Below are 21,740 nucleotides of genomic sequence, written 5' to 3' on the forward strand. Positions count from 1 at the left end.
GCTACTGGAGGCAGAAGTTCTGGTAGATAGGTAGAAGGGGCCTGGTTTACCTTGGGGGCCCTTTAATTGACCTAATATCTAGACTGCCTCCAATATCTTCCTGGGGTGAGACACAGCCTGTCATTGACCAACTGGAGCATTCTACCTCCATAAAAGCACAGGTTTGCTAGCTAATTCTGGAACAGCACACACTTCACCTTACTAGCTATGCAAAAGATTTTCAAGCAGTACGGCCTAGTTCTGACAATACAAATGAAAATGAATCCTTCACTTTTGTTTGCAACTTTTTAAGTGTAACTTAAGTGTAACTTTTAAGTGTAAATCAATGATAGAACTAGCATGGTTTTCCTGATTTACAGTGTAACTTAAGTGTAACTTCTAAGTGTAAATCAATGACAGAACTAGCATGGTTTTCCTGATTTACAGCTGTGGATAAGCCGTAGACAAAGTGAGAATGATAGAAAATTCTACATGAAGACTAAATTAGGTCATTAAATTGCAATAGTCAGGGATCCCTTTGGTTTGGTAAGAGCAGGGATCAAACAACAAGGAAGAAGGGGAAAATGGTGACTCTCATGGAAGCTCCACCCGCAACCCCACTCATGACACAAGCATTGCACGTCTCCCTTCCTGGCCTCTCTCTGTCTGTTGCTATTTCTTGAGAAGAGGAGAGGCGAGGAAAAGGAGAGGCAGTGATGCCCTGTGCTAGCCATGTGCTGCAGGCAGATGCTTGAGATAGAGGTTTATTCCCCAGTTGATCAGCTGCAGTTTTGAATTTGGCACCATTAGGTGTAATTGGCTAATGGTGCCAATATCAGAAGATAGGATAGGGCAAGGTGGCACATGGCTCGGGAAAGGTTAGTCCAGCATATAGTTTTGTACCTACTCAGTTTGAGCCCTGAGCAATAGTTGGCAACATTTGTCTTTTGTCACGTTTGCTATAGCTGCAACAGAGGACTGAGAAGTACGGTATGTGATCCTGATTAATTCTTCTTTCATTACAGTGGATTCATCATTACTCTAGAGAGAAAAAAGCTGTAAAATTAAAGTAGAGGTGCTTTTTTTTTTAAATAAAGCAGTGTATAAAATATTCATTATAAAACATTTCAGAAAATTGTACTGGGTGGATGCATACATAGATTGTCTCTACGTCGCTGAACTTGATGGCAGATTCCGGAAAAAATTGGTGGATCGGTGCTTGGACTCCAACAACACCTTCTGCTTTCAGTATCCCAGAGCTATTGTTGTTCATCCAAAATATGGGTATGACATTTCCAGAGTGTGTCTCTTTCACCTAGTAGTTTTACAGTCTCATGCTATTTGTCTGAAAGTCCTTGTTAAGTTATCATTACGCATCTGTTAGTAAGAATAATGACCGAATATTTGGATCATATCCTCCCATTCTGCAGAATTGCACCAAAGGTGGGGAATGGGGAACTGACCTCAAAAGCTCTGTAGCTTTTCTGCCTGGAGATTGACTATTTTTGTCTGGGAGGCAGGGTTGAAGGCGACATCTAGTATATAGTGGCCAGTTCTTGAAAAGTTGAGAACTATGACTGTTCCTTCCTTCCCCCAAATCAAACGTCTCTTGGCTATTTGCATATAGATCTATAAGGCTCCTAAGCTATCCCATGAACATTTGAGGCATAGCTTCCTCAGCTGTTGTCTTGCCATTGGCTTCCAGACCATGGTTATATTTTGTGATCCTTCCAAAGGATTTAGTGAGTGTATAGCATAGGCTAGTGCCCACCCATTTGGCAGTATTTGTGTGTTTGTCAGTTAGCAATGACCAGAATTTTCAAAGTAAAATTAAGCTCTCAAGTTTGAAAATCTTAGTCATAATTTATAGATGATAACAGCCTGTCTTTAGCTGGGTGTGTGCAACTCCCAGTTATGCTTGCACATGAGGGTAAAATTGGCCCTAGGGGTGGAACAACATTTTTATCAATAGTCATGCAGAAATGTTGATGGAAATGTATATTGGCTGATAGACAAGTGCTCATTCACTCAGTGCAGGCCATTTGCATCCTTTGAAGATGTTTTTTGATCACACACTGCTGCTTGTCTGCCATGGAGATGAATCAAACTAAAATTCTAAGCAGCTGATCAAATGTATTACTGAATATAAACCTTTATTTTCTTCAGCCTCCTGATTTTGTTTTAGTGCATGAAGTGTCATATTATACATGTAGCTTATAGAATTTGTCCTAGGATCTTTTCCTACAAAGCTAACTATGGCTATTGTTTAAATAGACAGGTTTACTGGACTGACTGGGCAGACCGAGCCTATATTGGAAGAGTGGGCATGGATGGCAAGAACAAGACGGTGATTATCTCTACCAAGTTAGAGTGGCCCAATGGACTCACCATAGATTACACCAACGACAAGCTCTACTGGGCAGATGCCCATCTGAACTACATTGAGTACGTACATAGAGAAGAATAAAGCAACTGGGTAACTGTTCCTACCAAATTTCAGTGGTAGCAGTTTATTTTAAGAATTTATTAACCCCTTCACTGCTGCTAGTTTGTACATGGATCAAGGCAACAGTTTTGTTAAAATGGAACATACAGAGATATTTTATGTCCTGTCAAGAGCAGTTAGACAAATGCCATATCTAATTAACTCATCAGCATTGAAAGGGTTAACTAATTCTAAATTAAAATGGAATCAGAGGTTGGGTGTAAAAGGGATGAAGAGGAAAGGCTCCCTCCTTATTTGGATAAAATTAACCTTTGTGGGTTTTTTCACTTGTTCTTTAGCTACAGTTAGCACTTTTGTTCTGAAATCTTACAGCATATGTTTGCTTGCTCCAATCATTATATTAATGGTCAGATTTTCAGTGGGTCTTCAGAATTTTGCAGCAGGGGATTAGATTGTAAACCCCTTACTCACACTAGTGACTAGTTACTCACACGAGTAGTCTCACTGGAATCTCAGAAACTGCTCATGGAAGTAATTGTTCAGAATTGCAAGTAAAGAGGTTCACAATCTGACCTTGAACTTGCCAGTGCATCTATATGTAGATGCAAAATCCAAACTGAGGCAGAACTGAAAATGCAAATCATCATTTAAATCTATAATTATCTTTTTCTGCACACAGATCTGAGCATTGTGATAATGAAATGTCTGTGCACACATTTGTAGAACTCTGCTGAAAATTTGGCCTTAATGTTCCCCTTATTAAAAGTTCATGACAATATTGCATGGAACTTCATGTTAACCTATGACTTTGTCATGTTAATTAACTGCATTTGATAAAAGTCTATAAAATGTCAAATACATTTCAGATGATGGATTGCTTACACTTGAATATCAGCACAAATAATTAGCTAACTTTCTGATTCTTTCCAGGTATTTTCAAATCAGCGCATTTGAAAAATTTCCTTCTTTGTGTTTATTCTTTTCGCTCCTGTCCATGTTTAGATGTTAAAATGTACCATGGTAGGGAAAAAAATTGTTTCCCATAATTTCCTCTTAATGCCTGGCCATATTAAAATTTGATAAACTATTAAAGATATTTTACTACAACAGACACTGAATTCACAAAGAATCAGTGTTTTTAGAACGAAATATGAAAGTGAACAGTTACATTAAAATTTTAACTTTTAGCATTTTTGTCAAAAATTTAGACTTGGAAGATTCTCCACTGGATTCATTTTTGCCAAGTTGCTTAAATGATTTGTTCATTAGTCATCAAATTGCTGTTCAGAGTTTCTAACTTAGCCTTCTTTGTTATTAATACTGTCAGATAGAAAATCTCTTTGTGTTACAGAAGATTTTTCATTTACATAGGTTGTTAAAGGTAACATACAGCAGTCCTAGGATATTTAAAATTTAGAAATAAAGGTATTATATTTTGCCAAGTGTCACGTGAGTAGCAATCTGAATTATACAGCCACTTTCCTGCATGACAGGTAACCTACAATCCATGCACAAAACTTCATTGGGCAATCAGATACATTTCATAGGGAAGGTTTTGTATTTCCTTTTGTGTGTGTTTGTTCTATTTTGATAACTAAAGTATAACCTATTTAAACCTTATGTATCTCAAAATGAACTAAACAATTCTGAATCCACTGATCATCACTAATGAACTGCTATAAGAAGATACATTACAGACCTGAAGCTCTTGCAGCTTTGATCTCAGTGTTATGCGTGGCTTTTTTTCATTTAGGTACTCTGACCTAGAGGGACGACATCGTCACACAGTATACGATGGGACATTACCTCATCCATTTGCAATTACAGTTTTTGAAGATACCATCTATTGGACTGATTGGAACACAAGAACTGTTGAGAAGGGAAATAAATATAATGGATCAGGCAGGACAGTTCTGGTGAACACCACACACAGACCATTTGATATCCATGTCTACCATCCATACAGGCAGCCAATTGGTGAGGAAACAGGTTTAACATTTAGTGTGGATGTCTGGCTCTTATTAGAGCCTAACCCTGGTTCATGCTGTATGCACCTCTCTTATTGGCATTACAAGGAGCTGAAGGCACTCAGTTTCTTGCAACGTCAGGCCCTTAGTTAACCTTTACAGGTAGTCTTCGATTTGACTATCTGATAAAGTAAGAGAAATACTCAGAGCAAAATCGGACCTGAAGTATGGATTTAAAACCAGTTTCTAGAGCTTTAGGGTTCACTGTTCATATGTCTTCAGTAAATTACAATTTAGACTTCAGATTTTTCTGTCTCACTGAGTGCCTGATTATCTTGTTTGTTTGTTTTTGGTTTGCAAGGGATAATATCAATCCCTTCTGTGCAGTCTCAGTGGAGGTCATTGCAATTTGAGGTCTTTGTGGTTTGGGGGATGTGAAGTATGATGATTATTCTTCCATTTTACTAGTGAATAATCCTTGTGGTACCAACAATGGTGGCTGTTCCCATCTGTGTCTAATAAAAGTTGGCGGTCAGGGTTATTCTTGTGAATGTCCAGATAACTTCATGGTAGTGCAACTTGGCAACACTGCACACTGCCTTCCAATGTGCTCCAGCACCCAGTTCCTCTGTGCAGACAGTGAAAGGTAAGTCCTTTCCTCAGTATCTTCTTTTAATATCTCTTTATGGATAACATTTATATCTAAGGCTCATTTACTTGGAAGGCTTGAAAGTATATAGTAATTCCCCATATTGTACCTAGGATTCCATGGTCTGCTGGTACAGACAAGGGCAATTCCAGTCCAACTCCCATGTTGGCAAAACATTTCTAACAGAGTCCTCCTTTCTGGTTAATGGAGTGGGCTCCCTATTAATGGCCTTTCTTTTTTGTACCACATGGCTAATCCAGTGAAGACTGGGGTGCTAGTCATGCATTGCTCCAGAGACCATTTCCAGGTGAATTCATGAAATATGAATCTGCTCCTATCCATGACATGCCATGATTGGGGAGAGGTGGCAGGGTGGCATTAAGAACCAGTCTATACCACCCAAGGACTCCTGTAGGCAGCTGGTTTCTCAAACAGCGCATTCTACTGGCTTCAATGCTGACCACACTGGAGCACCCATTGCTTATATGGATAGGTCTATGTTAAAATTACATACTTAATAGAATTCTCTATCTAAATTTCAGATAAGTTATGGAAATGTATCTTGTTCTCTCTTTCTCTTAGCCTATCCAGCTAACATTTGACTTGCCTAAATGGCTGTCTGAATTATGAGGTAACAGTTTGCGCAAAAATACCGCAAACTTGAGTCCACATCAATGTGCTGTGAACCTGTTGTTACACAGGTTCCACCATCAACATCTGTTATTGGCAACACCATGTTCTGGTATATTTTGTTATCACCTGACAAATGGCCTCATGTAATGTAGAACAGAGGCTCAAGAAATATCTGAAGCCAAATGTTGCAAGATGATATGTCACTGACAACAGCTTGCCTAATAATTGGTCTGTAAAGGGATGGCTGGACACCTGTAAAGTCATTGTTACACCAAAGGAAATATTATTTTCTCTTTATAGGTGCATACCTATCTGGTGGAAATGTGATGGACAGAGAGACTGCCGGGATGGCTCTGATGAACCACCTACTTGCCCACACCGATATTGTCGTGTTGGGCAGTTCCAATGTAGTGATGGGAATTGCACTAGTCCCCATTTCCTGTGTAATGCTCTGCCAGATTGTCCTGACAGATCAGATGAAGATCACATACTTTGTGGTAAACGACATATAATTATTCTTGGCACATGTGCAGCACTTCACATGTTCAAAACATTGTATAAACACTAACCATTTAATCCTCACAAGCAGCCCTGTGAGGTCGGTGAGAATCATGATGTTAGACCTAATTTTCCGCTGCCTTGCACTTTACATAATCATTTACCCCAGTGCAAAGTGAGGGTAAAAAGGGTGCAAAGGCTACCAAATCAGAATGGCAAAGCTTTGATTCACTTTGTACTGGTGTAAATTACAACCTAGATACAAGGCCGTGGGAAATAGGTCCCATTGTGTTTTACTTAGAGCAACACCATGAGCTAGAGCTTGTCTGCATGGGCCTGCAATGCAGACTTCAAGAGTGCGAGTTGCAGCGTGCACTCAAGTGTTGTGCTGTAACTGCCCTGTGTAGACCCTGTTAGCGCAAACTAAAGGTACCTAGTTTGTGTGAACGTTGTCCCATTTCAAATAGGACTCTCTTAATGCCAACTTGCTACTTTTTAATTTCTGCTAGCAAGAACTATGTGGGGCAGTTACAGCGCAACAAGTTGCTGTGCACTGCAACTCACATCCCCATAGTCTGCACTGAGGGGCTGTATAGGCAAACCCTTAGTATCAGAGGCAAGATTAGAACTGAAGGTTTCCTAACTCTCATTTTAGTCCATCAGACCATGCTGTCTTTTACCATAATCTGCATCTTTAAACAATTAAAAGAATTATTTCACATGAAGATTGCCCAAAATGCAATACATCCACGCAGCTGGTTTTAGAGAAATGAATGTGATAGATTTTTAAAAAAACTGTAGACATCTAATTATAATTGTGAGACAGTGTATTAACATTTTTTAAAATCCATCTTGTTTCATGTGCTTGTGTCTAATAAGAAAGCTAATTATTCCCTTTTTGTAAATAAGATTACACTGAGAGTTGAAGTCTGAGTACTGTGAATGAAAAAAGGAAGCTATGTAGTCAGATAATTGATATTTTCACTGACTTCCATTAGCATATATTAGTGTTTTCTATAATGTCATCATAATTAAATGAAACCTCAATTTTACTTGAGTTTCAAACAATCAAGCTTTTAAGTAAGGCACAGAGGAATATTAAATAAGTAAGACATTGACAGTTGCATAATAATGAGTTCACGTCTCATTTTTATTGGGTAGTCTACAAATGATTTGGGGTATATCATACACTTGCATAAGGGAGAAAACTTCCTCTTGCAAAGCTGTGTGTTAAAGTTTGCAGAAATCACGCTATCTTCTCTCTTTATGGAGAAAGGGATAGTGTCTAGGCACACGGGGCAGTGGGAGAGGCATCCAAACCATACAGACTGGAGAGCTACCCAGCTTGAACACCCCAGCTTGCAGGCTAGCACTTTGTGTGACTCCCACTCTACAAGTGTCACAGTCCCGCCAGACCCCGGCCTCTGCTAACATTGGCTTCTGCTCTGTGACTATGCTTGACTTCCCCTCTGAGGAAGATAGAAACTATGGAGCTAAAGTTAATGGTGCTCTGAGCAGCAAATGTCAAATGTCCTGCCATATAGTATGCTGGTTTAGTAGGGGAGCATGATGGGCAGAGCAACAGTGGTTCCCCTTTGGCCCATCACACTTTCACAATTTGCATGGTGGGCCAAAGCCATGTTGTGACTCAGCTGCCCTGACTCACTGTACTTCTCTGCCCCAGCTCAGTGCAAGAGCTGGGCTTTGCTTCACTCCACACTGGGCAATGACAACTCTGGATGTCTTTCTCCTCCCCAAAGGCTCTCTGTTGTATTGTGCAGCCTTTCAGAGCTGGATGAAAGTCTGTGGGCCATGGGCCATGCAGTATTAGAAATAAATATCTGAACTGGACAAGTACATTCTAATCTCAGATTGAGTTACCAGCATTTCTTTGATGTTCAGTGATGACATAATACATATTCAATTCCCATAACACTGGACTAGACCTTTCCTATAAACTGCAACAGTCTAATAAAAATCTGTATTCATTCAGCTAATCACCAGTGTGAGACACATCAGTGGCAGTGTGCCAACAAACGGTGTATCCCAGAAGCCTGGCAGTGTGATAAAGAGGATGACTGTGGAGATAACTCAGATGAGGATAGTTCTCACTGTGCCAGTAGGACCTGCTCTCCAGGCCAGTTTAAATGTGACAACGGTCGCTGCATCCCACAGTCCTGGAAATGTGATGTGGATGATGATTGTGGTGATAACTCTGATGAGCCATTCCACGAATGCAGTAAGCACTAAATCAATGGCATTTGTCTACATTATAGCATGATCGGCAGAGTGAACTGCATTGCTTAATTTTAAAGAGGTTTGCTTTTGAGAAGGTCTGAATCCCACAAACTGTCTGCTTATCTGCATTAGGTAACTAGTGCTGCAACTTGGTAAGAGAGTCTCATAAGATACTAAGCAACAAATACTGCAGCAGAAAACAGTCACCAAATGTCTACCAGGGTTTTGAACCAATCATGAGTTTGTAAAGAATTCAGAACCCAAACAGCGTGGGTTTGTAAAGCACAGATCTAGCCAGGCAAATATGATTATGTCTCTTGCCAGACTGTAAAATTAGCAGATGAAGGGAAAGTGATAGACATAACATACTTGGATTTTCATGAATCTTTTAATACAGTAGCTCATAAAACTCTTACTTTGAAATTTAAATCTAATTGACTTGGATATGAATATTGTCAGGTAAAAAAATCTGGCTGAAAGTTTGTGAAAAAAGGGTTATGAAAAACCACAAAGTATCAAGTTGCAGGGGAACTATCAAGTGGGATGGTACGGAGATACTATCAAGTGAGGTGTGAGGCCTGTTTTTCATTAATATTTTCATTAATATTCTTTAATGATTTGGAAGACTGAGTAAACACCGTATTAATGAAATTTACAAATTCTACTAAATTGGGAGGAGTTATAAGCATCTGGAATGCCAGAGAGATAATAAAAAAGCACCTAGAGAGATTAGAAACACAGACAGAAAACAACAAAATGAAATTTATCTTGGAGAATGCAAGCTAATACAATTGGAATAAAATAATCTGAAAAAGCAGCAGGCTGAAAGCTGGAAAGCAGTAATGTGACTAGGAGTGACAATAGTTAACAGATTCACAGGGAGTTTGCATGGAATGTGACAGCTGAAATGGCCAGTGTAGTTTTGAGCTGTATACTTAAGTACATCTACACTTATGGTAGCATGTAGAGTACAGACATTGCAAACTTAGCTAGCATGGATATAAATAGCAGTGTAGATGGTGAGATAAATGGCAGTGTAGATGGCTTAGGTGACACATAGAAGTCAGAACTGTAGGGTGTAAACCCTACATGGCTCTCTACATGCCAAAACAGTGCCTCTGTCTACACTGCTATTTTGAGCGTTGTAGTGTCCCGGCCAGCTGCTGGAGCCTGCTGCATTGAATGGCTCTGGCAGTGAGGAAAGGCTCTGGCAGTGGCTCGGGCAGAAAGACTTTACCAGAGCCTTTTCCCACGGCCTTCCCCGCCCCCCATCAGAGCCTTTCCTGGTTAGGGCTCTGATAGCAGGAAGGCGAAGTTCCCTCCAGTTGTGTTTCCTAGGTTAGCACAGCTATTTGCCAGCCTGAGCCTAATGGCTCAATTTAGCCCAAAAGGAGGATATATTAGAAGTTAAATATTTGAAAAGTAATCATCGAGGAGGGAGAGGAATTATTAGGATGGCAAGGAGCAGGTATAACTAGGAGTAGTGAGATGAAATTAAGAAAGGGGAAAATTAATCTGATTATCAAGAAAAACTTCCTGACAGTGACTAATTGGAATAATTGCCCAAGCAAAATGGTGGATACTCTTCCACTTAGCATATTCAAAACTAGACAAATAGGACAAAATGCTGGTAACTGTATACTAAGGCTCCACTGTGCGCCAACAGGGAGATGGGCTATCTGACCTGACAGATATTTTTTTCAACTGTTGACTCCTTTTAATGGAAGTTGTGCATCATAAAACAGAAATCAGATGTTAAAGTCATGAGCGTACAGCAGGAAGAGCTGATTCCAGGCTAAGTAATACAAAGTTCTTTGACAACTCTCTTCTCTGTTTTAGTGGGTCCTGCCTATCGGTGTGATAACCACACAGAATTCAGCTGTAGAACCAATTACCGCTGTATTCCACTGTGGGCAGTATGCAATGGGTATGACGACTGCAGAGACAACAGTGATGAACAAGGCTGTGGTAGGTCTAGGAAAAGCTTTTTTCTGAAATGACATGCTGCAAATATTCCTCCAAGATATAAAATCCTCATGGTCTTCCTGGAAGTCTTCTCAATGATAATTCAGATACTTGTTCTTCTTTCATTTTATATCAGTCCATTTCACTGATATCCATTTGCATGGAGGAAAATTCTGTTGACAACACAATTCAATGTAGGTCATTGTGTAGCTCACATGCTATAACACCTGAAAGCTAGTTGTGATTATTATTGTACTAGTTATTATTGAAAGATTCTGTGCTTATCACAGAATAAAACAGAAGAAATATATTTTCCTGCCCCCAAATCTTACATGTAGGAACACATATATAAACTGTGTTGTTGTAGCTGTGTTGGTTCCAGGTATTAGAGAGACAAAGTGGATGAGGTAATATCTTTTATTGGAACAACTTCTGTTTGGTGAGAGATACGAGCTTTCACAGAACTCTTCATCATATAAAAGCTGTCATTCATTTTTCTTTTTGCATATCTTCAAAACTACTTCCAACTCTCAACTGGGAATAGATACACTGTAACAAAATTAGAGGGAAGGTCCTCTCCTGGATCAGTAACTGGTTAAAAGATAGGAAACAAAGGGTAGGAATAAATGGTCAGTTTTCAGAATGGAGAGAGGTAAACAGTGGTGTCCCCCAGGGGCCTGTATTGGGACCAGAACTTTCAACATATTCATAAATGATCTGGAAAAAGGGGTAAACAGTGAAGTGGCAAAAGTTGCAAATGATACAAAACTACTGAAGATAGTTAAGTCCAAAGCAGACTGCGAAGAGTTCCAAAGGGATCTCACAAAACTGGGTGAAAAGCTTCTATATGAGGAGAGATTAATAAGACTGGGACTTTTCAGCTCGGAAACGAGACGACTAAAGGGGGATCTGATAGAGGGCTATAAAATCATGACAGGTGTGAAGAAAGTAAATAAAGAAGTGTTATTTACTCCTTCTCATAACACAAAAGCTGTGGGTCCCCAAATGAAATTAATAGGCAGCAGGTTTTAAATGAACAAAAGGAAGTATTTCTTCACACAATGCAGAGTCAACCTGTGGAACTCCTTGGCAGAGGATGTTGTCAAGGCCAAGACTATAACAGTATTCAAAAAAGAACTAGATAAGTTAATGAAGGATAGGTATATCAATGGCTATTAGCCAGGATAGGCAGAGATTGCTGCTTGCCAGAGGCTGGGAGTGGCTGATGATTGATGATTATCTGTTCTGTTCATTCCCTGAAGCACCTAGCATTGGCCATTGTCGGAAGACAGGATACTGGGCTAGATGGGCCATTGCTCTGACCTAGTATGGCTGTTCTTATGTTATATTCTAAAATCACCAGAGTTGAGGGATTTTGATGTTTCCCAGGCCATGAGAGCTGTTCTGAGACCTTTTAAAATGCTACCAACTAAGTTTGCAGGCCATAAGTTCACAACATCTAAATCAGAATAACCCAGGGAAAATGGAGTGTGGCAGTCTGGCCTACAGTGTGCCGTATGGTTTTCAGCTCTAGCTGTTTGTCAGTAAAAGTGTGTGCCACGCTGAGAGTCGTCAGAAACATGCCCATATACATAGAGCCTGACTGTTTTTTCTTCCACCAAATCATTTATTCTCCAGCTAATATTGGTTGCGGTTGCTGCTGGTTGTTTTATATTTTCCTCTTCTGAGGGATAATAAAGTTGTGGTTTCTACACAAGTAGGGGATGGGGTGTTTGTTTTAGGACTCCCTGACTCTGCAGCACTTATGTTGAGAGTAACATCCTCACTTTCCATAAAATGGCTATGTCCAGAAAATTACCGTGAAAGCACAAAGCCTCTGAGCATTCCCTTCCCAATCCTATATCATTACTTGATGGGATATTTCCTAACTGTGCTTCCCCTAACTTAATTGACCCAGTTTATGGTATGGAAAATTCCATCTACTGCTGCCCTCAGGGTACTCTAACCGATCTAAAGCATCCTATCCTGCTCTACCCTGTCCAAAGCATATTCAAGAGTATGCCAATGTATTCTGCTTTATTGTCTTGGTGACAAATTGTGTGCTTTGCAGAGGAGATGACTTGCAATCCTTTGGGAGATTTCCGCTGTGATAATCACCGGTGCATCCCGCTGCGCTGGAAGTGTGATGGAGATAATGACTGTGGAGATGAGTCTGATGAGAACAACTGCAGTGAGTTGTCACTCTGCTTTCGTGATATTTTAGTATTCCTAGCTTTTCACGTATAGTCTCCCATTTCTTTTGAAGATGGGGCATGTTGTTCGTAATTACAGGATTTCAGTTGTTCCACTCTGTAGTCTGTACTATTGCTGCTGAGCCATTTGGAATGCTGTGTTAGGGATAACATCTGTATTATACAGAAAGAAATGCTGGTAAATCCAGTTATCAAGAAGAATGTTGTAATGTATGTGAAAGTATTGGTCCTCATTTCCACTGGGGGTTAAGGGCTCAATCCTGCACTTTTTATTGTGTGTGTGTGTAAAAACATTTCCCTGAGTAAAGAGTTGCAGGATCAAGCCCAAACTGAATTAATATTTTTCTGATTTGGAGATGTAATTTCCTGAAATTAAAAATCACTCTTGGGTGATGTAACAAAACAAAGCTTGAGATGAATTAACCCACAGCACTCTAGAGGGAAATGAAATGTTTAATATCACATAATCTGTATGCAGAAATATTAACTTGCTATTTGAATGATTGTCTCACATCTCACCCAGCAATCCTTTTGCCTATTTTAATGAGACAGGCTTGGTTGTGTAGAGTTACAGCTGAGTGACTACAGTTGAGTTGTTTGCACTGTGTCTTTTCAATTGAAGGCCCTCGTGAATGCACGGAAAGTGAATACCGCTGTGATAATCTGCGCTGCATTCCTTCTCGGTGGATTTGTGACCATGATAATGACTGTGAGGACAATTCAGATGAACGTGACTGTGGTGTGTATTTTGGGTGTCATTTCCTCATATTAGAAACAAAGGTTTGAAATGATTCTGCAAAAGCATATTTTACTTCAAGCAGCATTAGTGAAGCAACTTTTACTGCACCACATTTACCTTTATTTAGAACAGAAAATACCACAAATACTATGGCAAATTTAGATACTGTGGGTGGAGAATGCTCAGTTTTTAATGGTATCTTCTGTACATGAAAAATATACACTTGAATTTGTTTTTCATGTGAAGACATTTCACTAATCTCTTGGAAATCTTTTTAGAGCTGAGGACATGTCATCCTGGATATTTCCAGTGTAGCAGTGGGCATTGTGTTGCAGAACGCTTCAGATGTGATGGAAGTGCAGACTGTCTGGATTTCTCTGATGAAGCAACTTGTCGTGAGTTTAAAGCTTGTGGTGGGAACTTATGGGGGAAGAACTGCACAGAAGACACTCTTTTTAATTTCATAGATACTTACTCTTTATTGTCTGTTTAATCCAATGGACAAACTCCTGTGTGGTACTGAGCACTTGCAACTCAAATGACTTCATTAATAATTCAGGAAAAATATAATGCATTGAGCTATTTTTTAATATGTCAGTGGGTTCTTAGATATTCCACTGGCAAATTAGGAAAAGATTGATGCCTAAGAAGCCCTGCGCTTTGCAAGGATGGTCTAGCACATTTTGTTCTGTCCCAGCTATACTGCAAGACAGAATGGCTTTCTAAACATTTTGAGGCCTACTATACTGTAACAGGCTAATGTGTCTGATTTTATAGTGTGTGCAAGGCCTTAGATAGTCTCATTCCTCCTCCCTTCCCCCCACTATCAATGAAAGAAGGGAAACAAAGTGTTTTCCTGTTTGTCATCTCTGGTCTGGATTGTGGCACTGATCTCTACATTTTAAGACCATATGGGAGTTGCAGCTCATGCAGAATGTGAGTGTCTGCTCATTAAGCAGTAGGTTTTTTAGGGGGCACTTCACATCTGTGCTCTGATAGCTGTTCTGACTGCCGGATGATCCCCAGGTGAAATTTAAGGTGTTGGTTTTGACCTATAGAGCCCAAATGTTTGGGGCCTTGGTACCTGGGCGTTGTTCTCATGTTGCTCATGTTCTCAATGCCGTTCTTCTCATGTTGCTGTAGTGTTACAGCAGTTGTGATCATCCTCCCAGGCACTTCAGCTAGAAGTTAGAAGCCCTGGATTAGATGGGAAGGGGCTAATGTCATGACATTTTCGGTGATGGGTCTTATATTCTGGAGCTTATTTCCCAACACGCTTGGTCCAACAGAGGCTGGATTAGACAATCTTTGTGGCATGCTGCCAATCACATATTTTCCCTGGTTTTAGTTCAGAGAAGGGGAAAGAAGATTGATTGGAAAGCAACTAATGGGCTATAGAAGTTGATGAAAGGAAAATGATTTGGAGGGTGTTGGTGTGTGTGATGTGAAGAAAGGGGAGTTCCATTTATGGTCTCTTGATCTAGTGAGTTGTGTTATTTTCAAATTTTGTATAGAATCCACATAACTGAATGAACACTTTATAAATGTGAATAATTAATTGTCTGATTAATTCCCTGACCATTCACTGGTGGTGCTGCTATGAAATTTGTGTAAATTATATTAATGCGTTTCCTGTTATAACTGCAAACAGTGCCAGTAAAACACACAACACCATATTGTGGTTCTAAGGCCTCTGACAGTAACTTCAGTGTATTATTTAGCTTTGTAAATCTTAATCTAAATTAATCAACACAGCTAGCCAGCGGCCCTCAGTCCTTGCAGTCTGCGATCCCTGCAAACCCTTTAGTCCCCTTCTCCTGTAGAGAAGAGGGTGCAGAAGAAATAACAACATAGGAAATGCTTGAATATTATTTCAGACAAAGCTAACTTTTTTTTATACTAAAAATTCAATTTCTTTTCACTAGCAACACGCTATCCTAATGGTACATACTGTCCACCTATGTTGTTTGAGTGTAAAAACCATGTGTGTATCCAGCCATACTGGAAATGTGATGGTGACAATGACTGTGGAGATGACTCTGATGAAGAACTTCGCCTTTGCTGTAAGAGACAAAAATGAAATTAAAATGAACAATGTTGCCTCCATGAATAAAACTATAATTTCAGTTATTAGTGGTACAGGAATAAGAGCTAAATCATAAATATGTTCTTTTGACTGGAGCTTCTCATAGGTTTTGTTAAAGAGAAGCCCTTGAGAGAGTGTTGTTTCACATGAAGTATCTTTAAATTCACTTCATATTCTCTCTTGCGATTTTGGAGCTCATTCATTACTTTGCAGGCATGGACGTATGCAGCTGTAAAAGAGGGGAGAAGTCAATGAAGAGAGATGATCTCTGAAGCTATTAGAAATGTGAATAATAGTCAGCATTTTCAAAACCGGGTGCCTAACATTAGGACCCTTAACTGAAATGTAGTGATATAAGGGCCTGATTTTCAATTGTGCTGAGCATCCGTAACTCCCATTAGAGTCAGAACACATGCTTAAATTCTGTAGGTTCTATTGCCAGCCATGTCACAGACTTCCTGAGTCACGTGGTCAAGTTATGCATGACAGGTCCTAACTTTAGGCACTCAAGTTTGGAAATTTTGACCAATACATGTGTAAAACAAGACTATAGAAATATTCCTGAAAGGAGTGTGTATATGTTATATACATTTGAGGCAGCCATGACAACTGTATTTATAAATTGGATGAGCTTTTATATCAATTTTTTCTGCTGTTGTCTAGAAAAATATAAAGCACGAATTATCATGGCAAACTACTGTGTTACGTGCATTACATGTAGTTGTAATGAATGTTTGCTGCCTAAGATACAGACTACCTTTTCCAAGAAAGTTAATTATCACTACGTTATAAACACAGAATTTAGGCTGTCTTTAAAGAAACCTAATTCAATGCAGTGACTGAAGAATACATTTACTTTTGGCTGGAAGTCTAGCACTTTTCAAAACAGAGGCACATGGTAGCAGACAAAAGTGACTTAGATGGTTTGATGGATTGTGTGTAATAAGTGTTTGAATCATGCTTGCTTGTTTGATCTATTTAATTTCAGTGGATATTCCCTGTGAGCCACCATTCCGTTTCCGGTGTGAAAATAATCGCTGTATCTACAGTCATGAGCTGTGCAACCAGGAGGATGACTGTGGAGATGGAAGCGATGAGAAAGAGGAGCACTGTATGTTTATACGGAAATGCACGGCCAATTTTAGTCTGTAATCAATAGATACATTTTTTAGTAATCCTAGACTTGAGCTTCCATCCCATTCCAATCTAAAGAATATTTATTAGATACTGACTGTTTAAATTACCCAATATCATGTCCTCGTAATAGCATGTATATGTTAGAATGGTCTCAAATAAACTAAAATATCAAAGATTGGAGTTAAAGTATAGAGATAAGAGATAGTAAATAGCCCTGTCAAAGCAAGAAGTTGAAACCACTGTTGAGTAGAAAATATTTAACAAAAATTGTATGTGAAATAGCCTTTGTATCTCTGTAGAAGGAGGAGGTCTGGTCTTTGGGTTGAGGCACAGGACTGGGAATCAGCAGGCGTGGGTTCTAGTCCCAGCTATGTCACAGACTTCCTTAGTCATGTGATCAAGTTATTGAACCTCTCTGTGCCTTACTTCCCTCCTCTGTAAAAAGGAAAAATGCTTAACTTGTGGATGTTGGGAGGCTACATAGGTGAAAATAGAGTGTATCTTTTGAATTATAGGTAGAGAACCTACCCCAAGACCTTGTACGGCTGAAGAATTTAAGTGTGGTAATGGAAACTGCATTCCTCTACATTACGTATGTGACAATTATGATGATTGTGGAGACCATTTTGATGAAACAGGCTGCTGTAAGTAACAACGTCATTGTTAAGTCGTGTATTAGTAATCAATAGAATTGAAATAAAAAACAGCTTTTGAAATAGAAATAATAAATATATAGTATTGACTAGAGCTAAAGTATAATCACCTGGAACTGCTTTCTGCTCCTGTTATCTTATCATCCCACTCAGATCTTCCCAAAAATTGTCATTTTCTTTTTTTTTTTCCTCTTCATGAATGCGAACTAAGAAGCTCAATGTCCTGAACTGTGCAAGTTTAGGCTGTGTCTTTGTGCTTCACAAGATGCAGTTTGGTCTTGTTCTAAAATGGAATATGCTCTGGAGGCTAGAGTACTCAGATACTAAAGGAGGAGTGCAGTAGAAGAATCTAGACAGACAGTTATCCTGGAGCAGACCCTGAACTGGTGTAAATTGTCAGAACTCCTCTGAAGTCAATAGATCTCAGATGTTTTACACCAACTCAGGAGCTGTCGCTGGAGAAAGTGAGCAACTATCTCACATTAGTACCTTATCGGTCAGTGGTCAGATGGAAGTCACATCCAGTCACTAGTGTTGTTAAGAATTTATCACAAGATTGCAGAGACCCAATCAGAAGAGTCACTGCGATGTGGAAACTTTGAGTAAAACATATGTATGTGAGAGGCAGTGCAAATAAATCCTAGAGGAGTCCACCTGAATTTTGACTGCAATAGGCAGACAACCATAGATTCATAATTTGAGTATGCAATTGTGATTTCAATTTGTCAGCTGTTGATAGCTCCAGGTGAAAATGTGCCAAATGATGCACTGGTGATTAAAAACTAGTATCTCTGCACATCTCAAATAACTCGTAACTGTTAGTGAAGTCCATTCTGAAGTGGCTTGCATCTCTATTTAACATACCTTCTCAGTGGACTTTGAGTAGTGGAAGATGATGTGACCCGATGAAAATGTAAAAGTATAAAAAGGATGTAAAATGGTGCAAATCAGACATTTTGCTGGCAGTCAGCCCTATACTGTTCCTGGGCAGACATGAACTCAAAGCAAACTGATGGCATTTGGATCCTTTCCAGCTTCAAACATCAGCATTAAGCAGAGAGAGAATAAATAACTATGCTATAAACCTAGTCAGAATGACAAATATCTGTTGCTTTATGACAGGAATAAAAGGTGTCTAACTTCAATTGCCGGTGTGATTTTTAAATATGGGTGCAAAGGCTGTGTATGTGTGTAGATGTGTTTATGTATACACATATATACAAATATATAAAAAATATGTGTGTGTATAATTATTTTAATTAGCATTGATATATAGTTGAAGTACATAAACAGTCAACTGAGTTAGTGAAGAAATATTGGGTCATAAATCTGCATTCTTTCTCATCCTGTGTCAATACACATTTATTTCATTGTTTCTACCTATACGTTAAAGATCTACTTTCTGTATTTTCCAAGTGTCAAAGTAATTTCTGTAAATGTGTTGTAGTGTGCTGGTTTAGTTATAGAGGTTTCAATTGCAATGGCAAGCATGCCAGTCTTAGCAGCTGCTGTACTATAGCATGTGTGATGCTTCCTGGGAGTACCCAGAGTTGTGAGGTGCCTCTCTGCCATCTGCTTTTAGCTGTGCCTGCTGTGAGTCAGTTCCCTGACTCTGCCAGCCATGGGCAGCCCAACACCCTCCTCTCAGCCTATGCAGGCTCTGCTCTCCCTCTGCAGCTTAGTGATAGGCACACTCCTACACCCGAGCCCTCCGAGCGTCTTCTTGTAATGTTCTGCTGGCCACCCACAGCAGTCACAGATTTGCCTCTCCCAAAGAAGCTTAGCACCCCAGCTTACCAGTATCACCTTAGATCACAGCTTCATTTAATACACAGCACATTAGATATGTTTATAGTGAAAAAAATGTAAGTTTATTTAACAAAGAATAGAGATAAGAGAAGTACCAAGTAAAAGTACTGGAAACAAATGGTTACATGTAAATTAAGATCATAATACGTATTATACAGCTTAGACATAATGAACAAGATACTCTTCTGTCTAATGAAGTTTAGCTCACTCAAAGTCTTTGCAGTGTTTTCCAGTCAGGTTGGCCATGACCCTTCTTTCACGAGACAGAATGTGTTGACCATTTGTCTCCTTGGTGAAGAATCCAGGTGCACTTCAGTACTCCCACCCCCAACATCCATTGTCTTCGCTCTTAAACAGGATAGACCTCGGCTGGTTTTGTATTTCCTGCAGCTTTCCTCTTGTGATTTCATAACCTCTTGATTAGCATCAGGCTCAGTAATGAAAATAGGCCTCCACTGTGATACATGTAATGCTCAATGCACTCATGACCAGACAGAGAAAAGCATCTGCTAGCCCCTACCTGAAAGGAATCTGTCCAAGGCATGTCACTTCCTGGTGACCTGCCTTTAATTTCAGGGCTTTAGGAACATAATTTCCAGTATAGTTACACAGTTTTTAGTTATTATCTGGGCATACATTTTGCAATGATTATGATGACCAGATGAGGGCTGTTGACAGAGACCTCACATGCCACCCTTTGGTGAATTATTATGCAGATACCTGACCCAGGGGATCCCTGTAAAACCCTAGGCATCCCCTGTGTACCCTCTGCCAGTTGGCACCAGAGGACCCTCGGTCAGAGGTCCCTTGCTTCTCCCTCTTATAGGCTTGATCCAAAGGCCGCTGAAGTCAGTGGACTAAATGACTTCAGGAAAGGTTGGATCAAGCCTTACATGAATAACGTGGTGCCTATCCTAACTCCAAGGTACAGCTGATGTAGGGTCAATGTTACATGTGAAAGAAATTTAGCAAGCTTTGTGTTTTGGTTGTGAGAGGGGAGAGAAGGAAGTTGCAGTGGGGCTGCCAACCTACCCAAATCCCTGGAATAGTTGTTGCAGCTGCTTTGAACTGGTGTCTGATATTTGATGTCATTCCCCTGAGTGCTGTGTGAGGCTGGGTAGGTAATGAGGACATTCAATGAGGCTACATCATGGATTCATAGACAAAGAAATGATCCTACCTGAATCTGCCTTTTCAGTTATAAAAATGATTTACATTATTTTCAGATTCAGGAACAGGACGGACTTGTGCTGAAAATATCTGTGAACATAACTGTACCAATTTAAGTGAAGGAGGCTTTATTTGTTCCTGTAGGCCAGGGTACAATGCCAGTGAGCTGAACCGGAACTCCTGTGACGGTATTTTCAATATTCTGTTAATCTTCTTCATGAAAGATGTTCAATTTGATATTGTTACAATAATTTAAATGTAATTATTCATTATTGCATTTAAAGAGGATTTTTGAACTTCATCAGACCTTTCCTGCCAGAAACTTTGCTGCTGAAATATATTTTCTTTCCCAGAATTAGGCCCCAGTACAACAAAGAACTTAAACCTATGCTTAATTTTAAGCATATGAGTAGCTCCCTTGACTTTAATGGGAGTACTCACGTGCTTAAAGATAAACACATTCTTATTTGCTGAATTAGAACTTAATGGCTTGTTCCAGCTACATTGAAATGAAAGGGAAGCCTTTCCACTGACTTCAACGAAGGCTAGATCTTACCTGCAGTTACCGCTGCCTACCTGTTTACAATACAGTAGAAGCTTCTGCTCTGAGAAATTCACTAATTTGCTTAAAGTGCAATTCTACACAGTAGAATGACTGTAAAAATGACACTTCCCTGTTCAACAGATCTGTTCCTTGTGTAGTTAGTGTCATATGTGCTTACTTTAGTGATGAAATAAAAATGTGTATGGCTTCTTACGCTAGCTAGTGCCATAGAACCAGGCACATCTGAGAGCGAGTGAGCTAGATTCTGGTCTGCCAGCTCTGGCTAAAGAATTGTTTACCAAATTCTAAGATGTGGGGTTTGCACAGGTGTACATTGAGGTGCTGCTGAGGGCAGCATTTGGCCTACAAAGTCTCTAATGCTCCCCTGTGGCTCCATCCCCATATGGCCTTGCCCCTGCTCTGAAGTCCTGCCCTGCCCATTGGAGTGGTGGTGGTGGTGGTGTCCTTTCCTAGACACATGCAGAGACAGAGGCATGGGGCCCCTTTTTCTTTCAAATCCACCCCCACTAGAGCAGCCGAGGTCCCACAGTATTTCCCCCAGCATTCAAGTGTATCTGTTTGAGTGGGTGGACTGGATCCAGTCCACACTTCTCCTCCTGCCACACACAGCTTCCTCTTTTGGGATGGTGTTGGCAGGACAATGCCCAGTGAGTCCAGGTTGTTCACACCCCATAGAGATAATGGAGCCATCCATCCCCCTCAGAGCTATAGTTTCAGCCTGTTTATAGATTCAGGCAGATATCATTGCATCAGTTACACATGGTTCACATATTAAAGCTTGTCTTTGCAACCACAAAGGCTAGAAACTTACTTTTTTTTGAAGGAATCCTGTGAGTTGAGGATCTGGGGCCCTAGGCATGGATTTATTGTACTTATGCCTCATTTCAGCCCTGAGTATATGCAGGTGATGTGTGGTGAGGATTATGGAGAAATCCAGCCCTAACCAGAGGCCAGAATGTGGTGTTGTAGTGCAGCACCTCTTCAGTTTATGGA

The 21,740-nt window shown here is 39.9% G+C and overlaps 1 protein-coding gene across 6 annotated transcripts in view; it reads left to right on the forward strand.

Annotated features, from left to right (window-relative positions):
* The window catches only part of LRP2 (LDL receptor related protein 2), a 163,331-nt gene that overhangs the window by 116,402 nt on the left and 25,189 nt on the right, over positions 1–21,740 (forward strand). For all 6 annotated transcript variants that reach the window (XM_067549286.1, XM_067549290.1, XM_067549288.1 and 3 more), the window contains 14 exons: positions 1,111–1,263; positions 2,254–2,424; positions 4,179–4,402; positions 4,861–5,038; positions 5,975–6,171; positions 8,166–8,411; positions 10,250–10,378; positions 12,447–12,566; positions 13,211–13,327; positions 13,606–13,722; positions 15,253–15,390; positions 16,402–16,524; positions 17,066–17,194; positions 20,239–20,370. In XM_067549286.1, the coding sequence (XP_067405387.1) occupies positions 1,111–1,263; positions 2,254–2,424; positions 4,179–4,402; positions 4,861–5,038; positions 5,975–6,171; positions 8,166–8,411; positions 10,250–10,378; positions 12,447–12,566; positions 13,211–13,327; positions 13,606–13,722; positions 15,253–15,390; positions 16,402–16,524; positions 17,066–17,194; positions 20,239–20,370 (2,174 nt within the window). The remainder of the gene's footprint in view (positions 1–1,110; positions 1,264–2,253; positions 2,425–4,178; positions 4,403–4,860; positions 5,039–5,974; positions 6,172–8,165; positions 8,412–10,249; positions 10,379–12,446; positions 12,567–13,210; positions 13,328–13,605; positions 13,723–15,252; positions 15,391–16,401; positions 16,525–17,065; positions 17,195–20,238; positions 20,371–21,740) is intronic.

Source organism: Emydura macquarii, unplaced genomic scaffold, assembly GCF_026122565.2.
Source record: "Emydura macquarii macquarii isolate MOO-44397 ecotype Brisbane River unplaced genomic scaffold, CSIRO-AGI_Emac_v2 contig_1253, whole genome shotgun sequence".
Lineage (NCBI taxonomy): Eukaryota > Metazoa > Chordata > Testudines > Chelidae > Emydura > Emydura macquarii.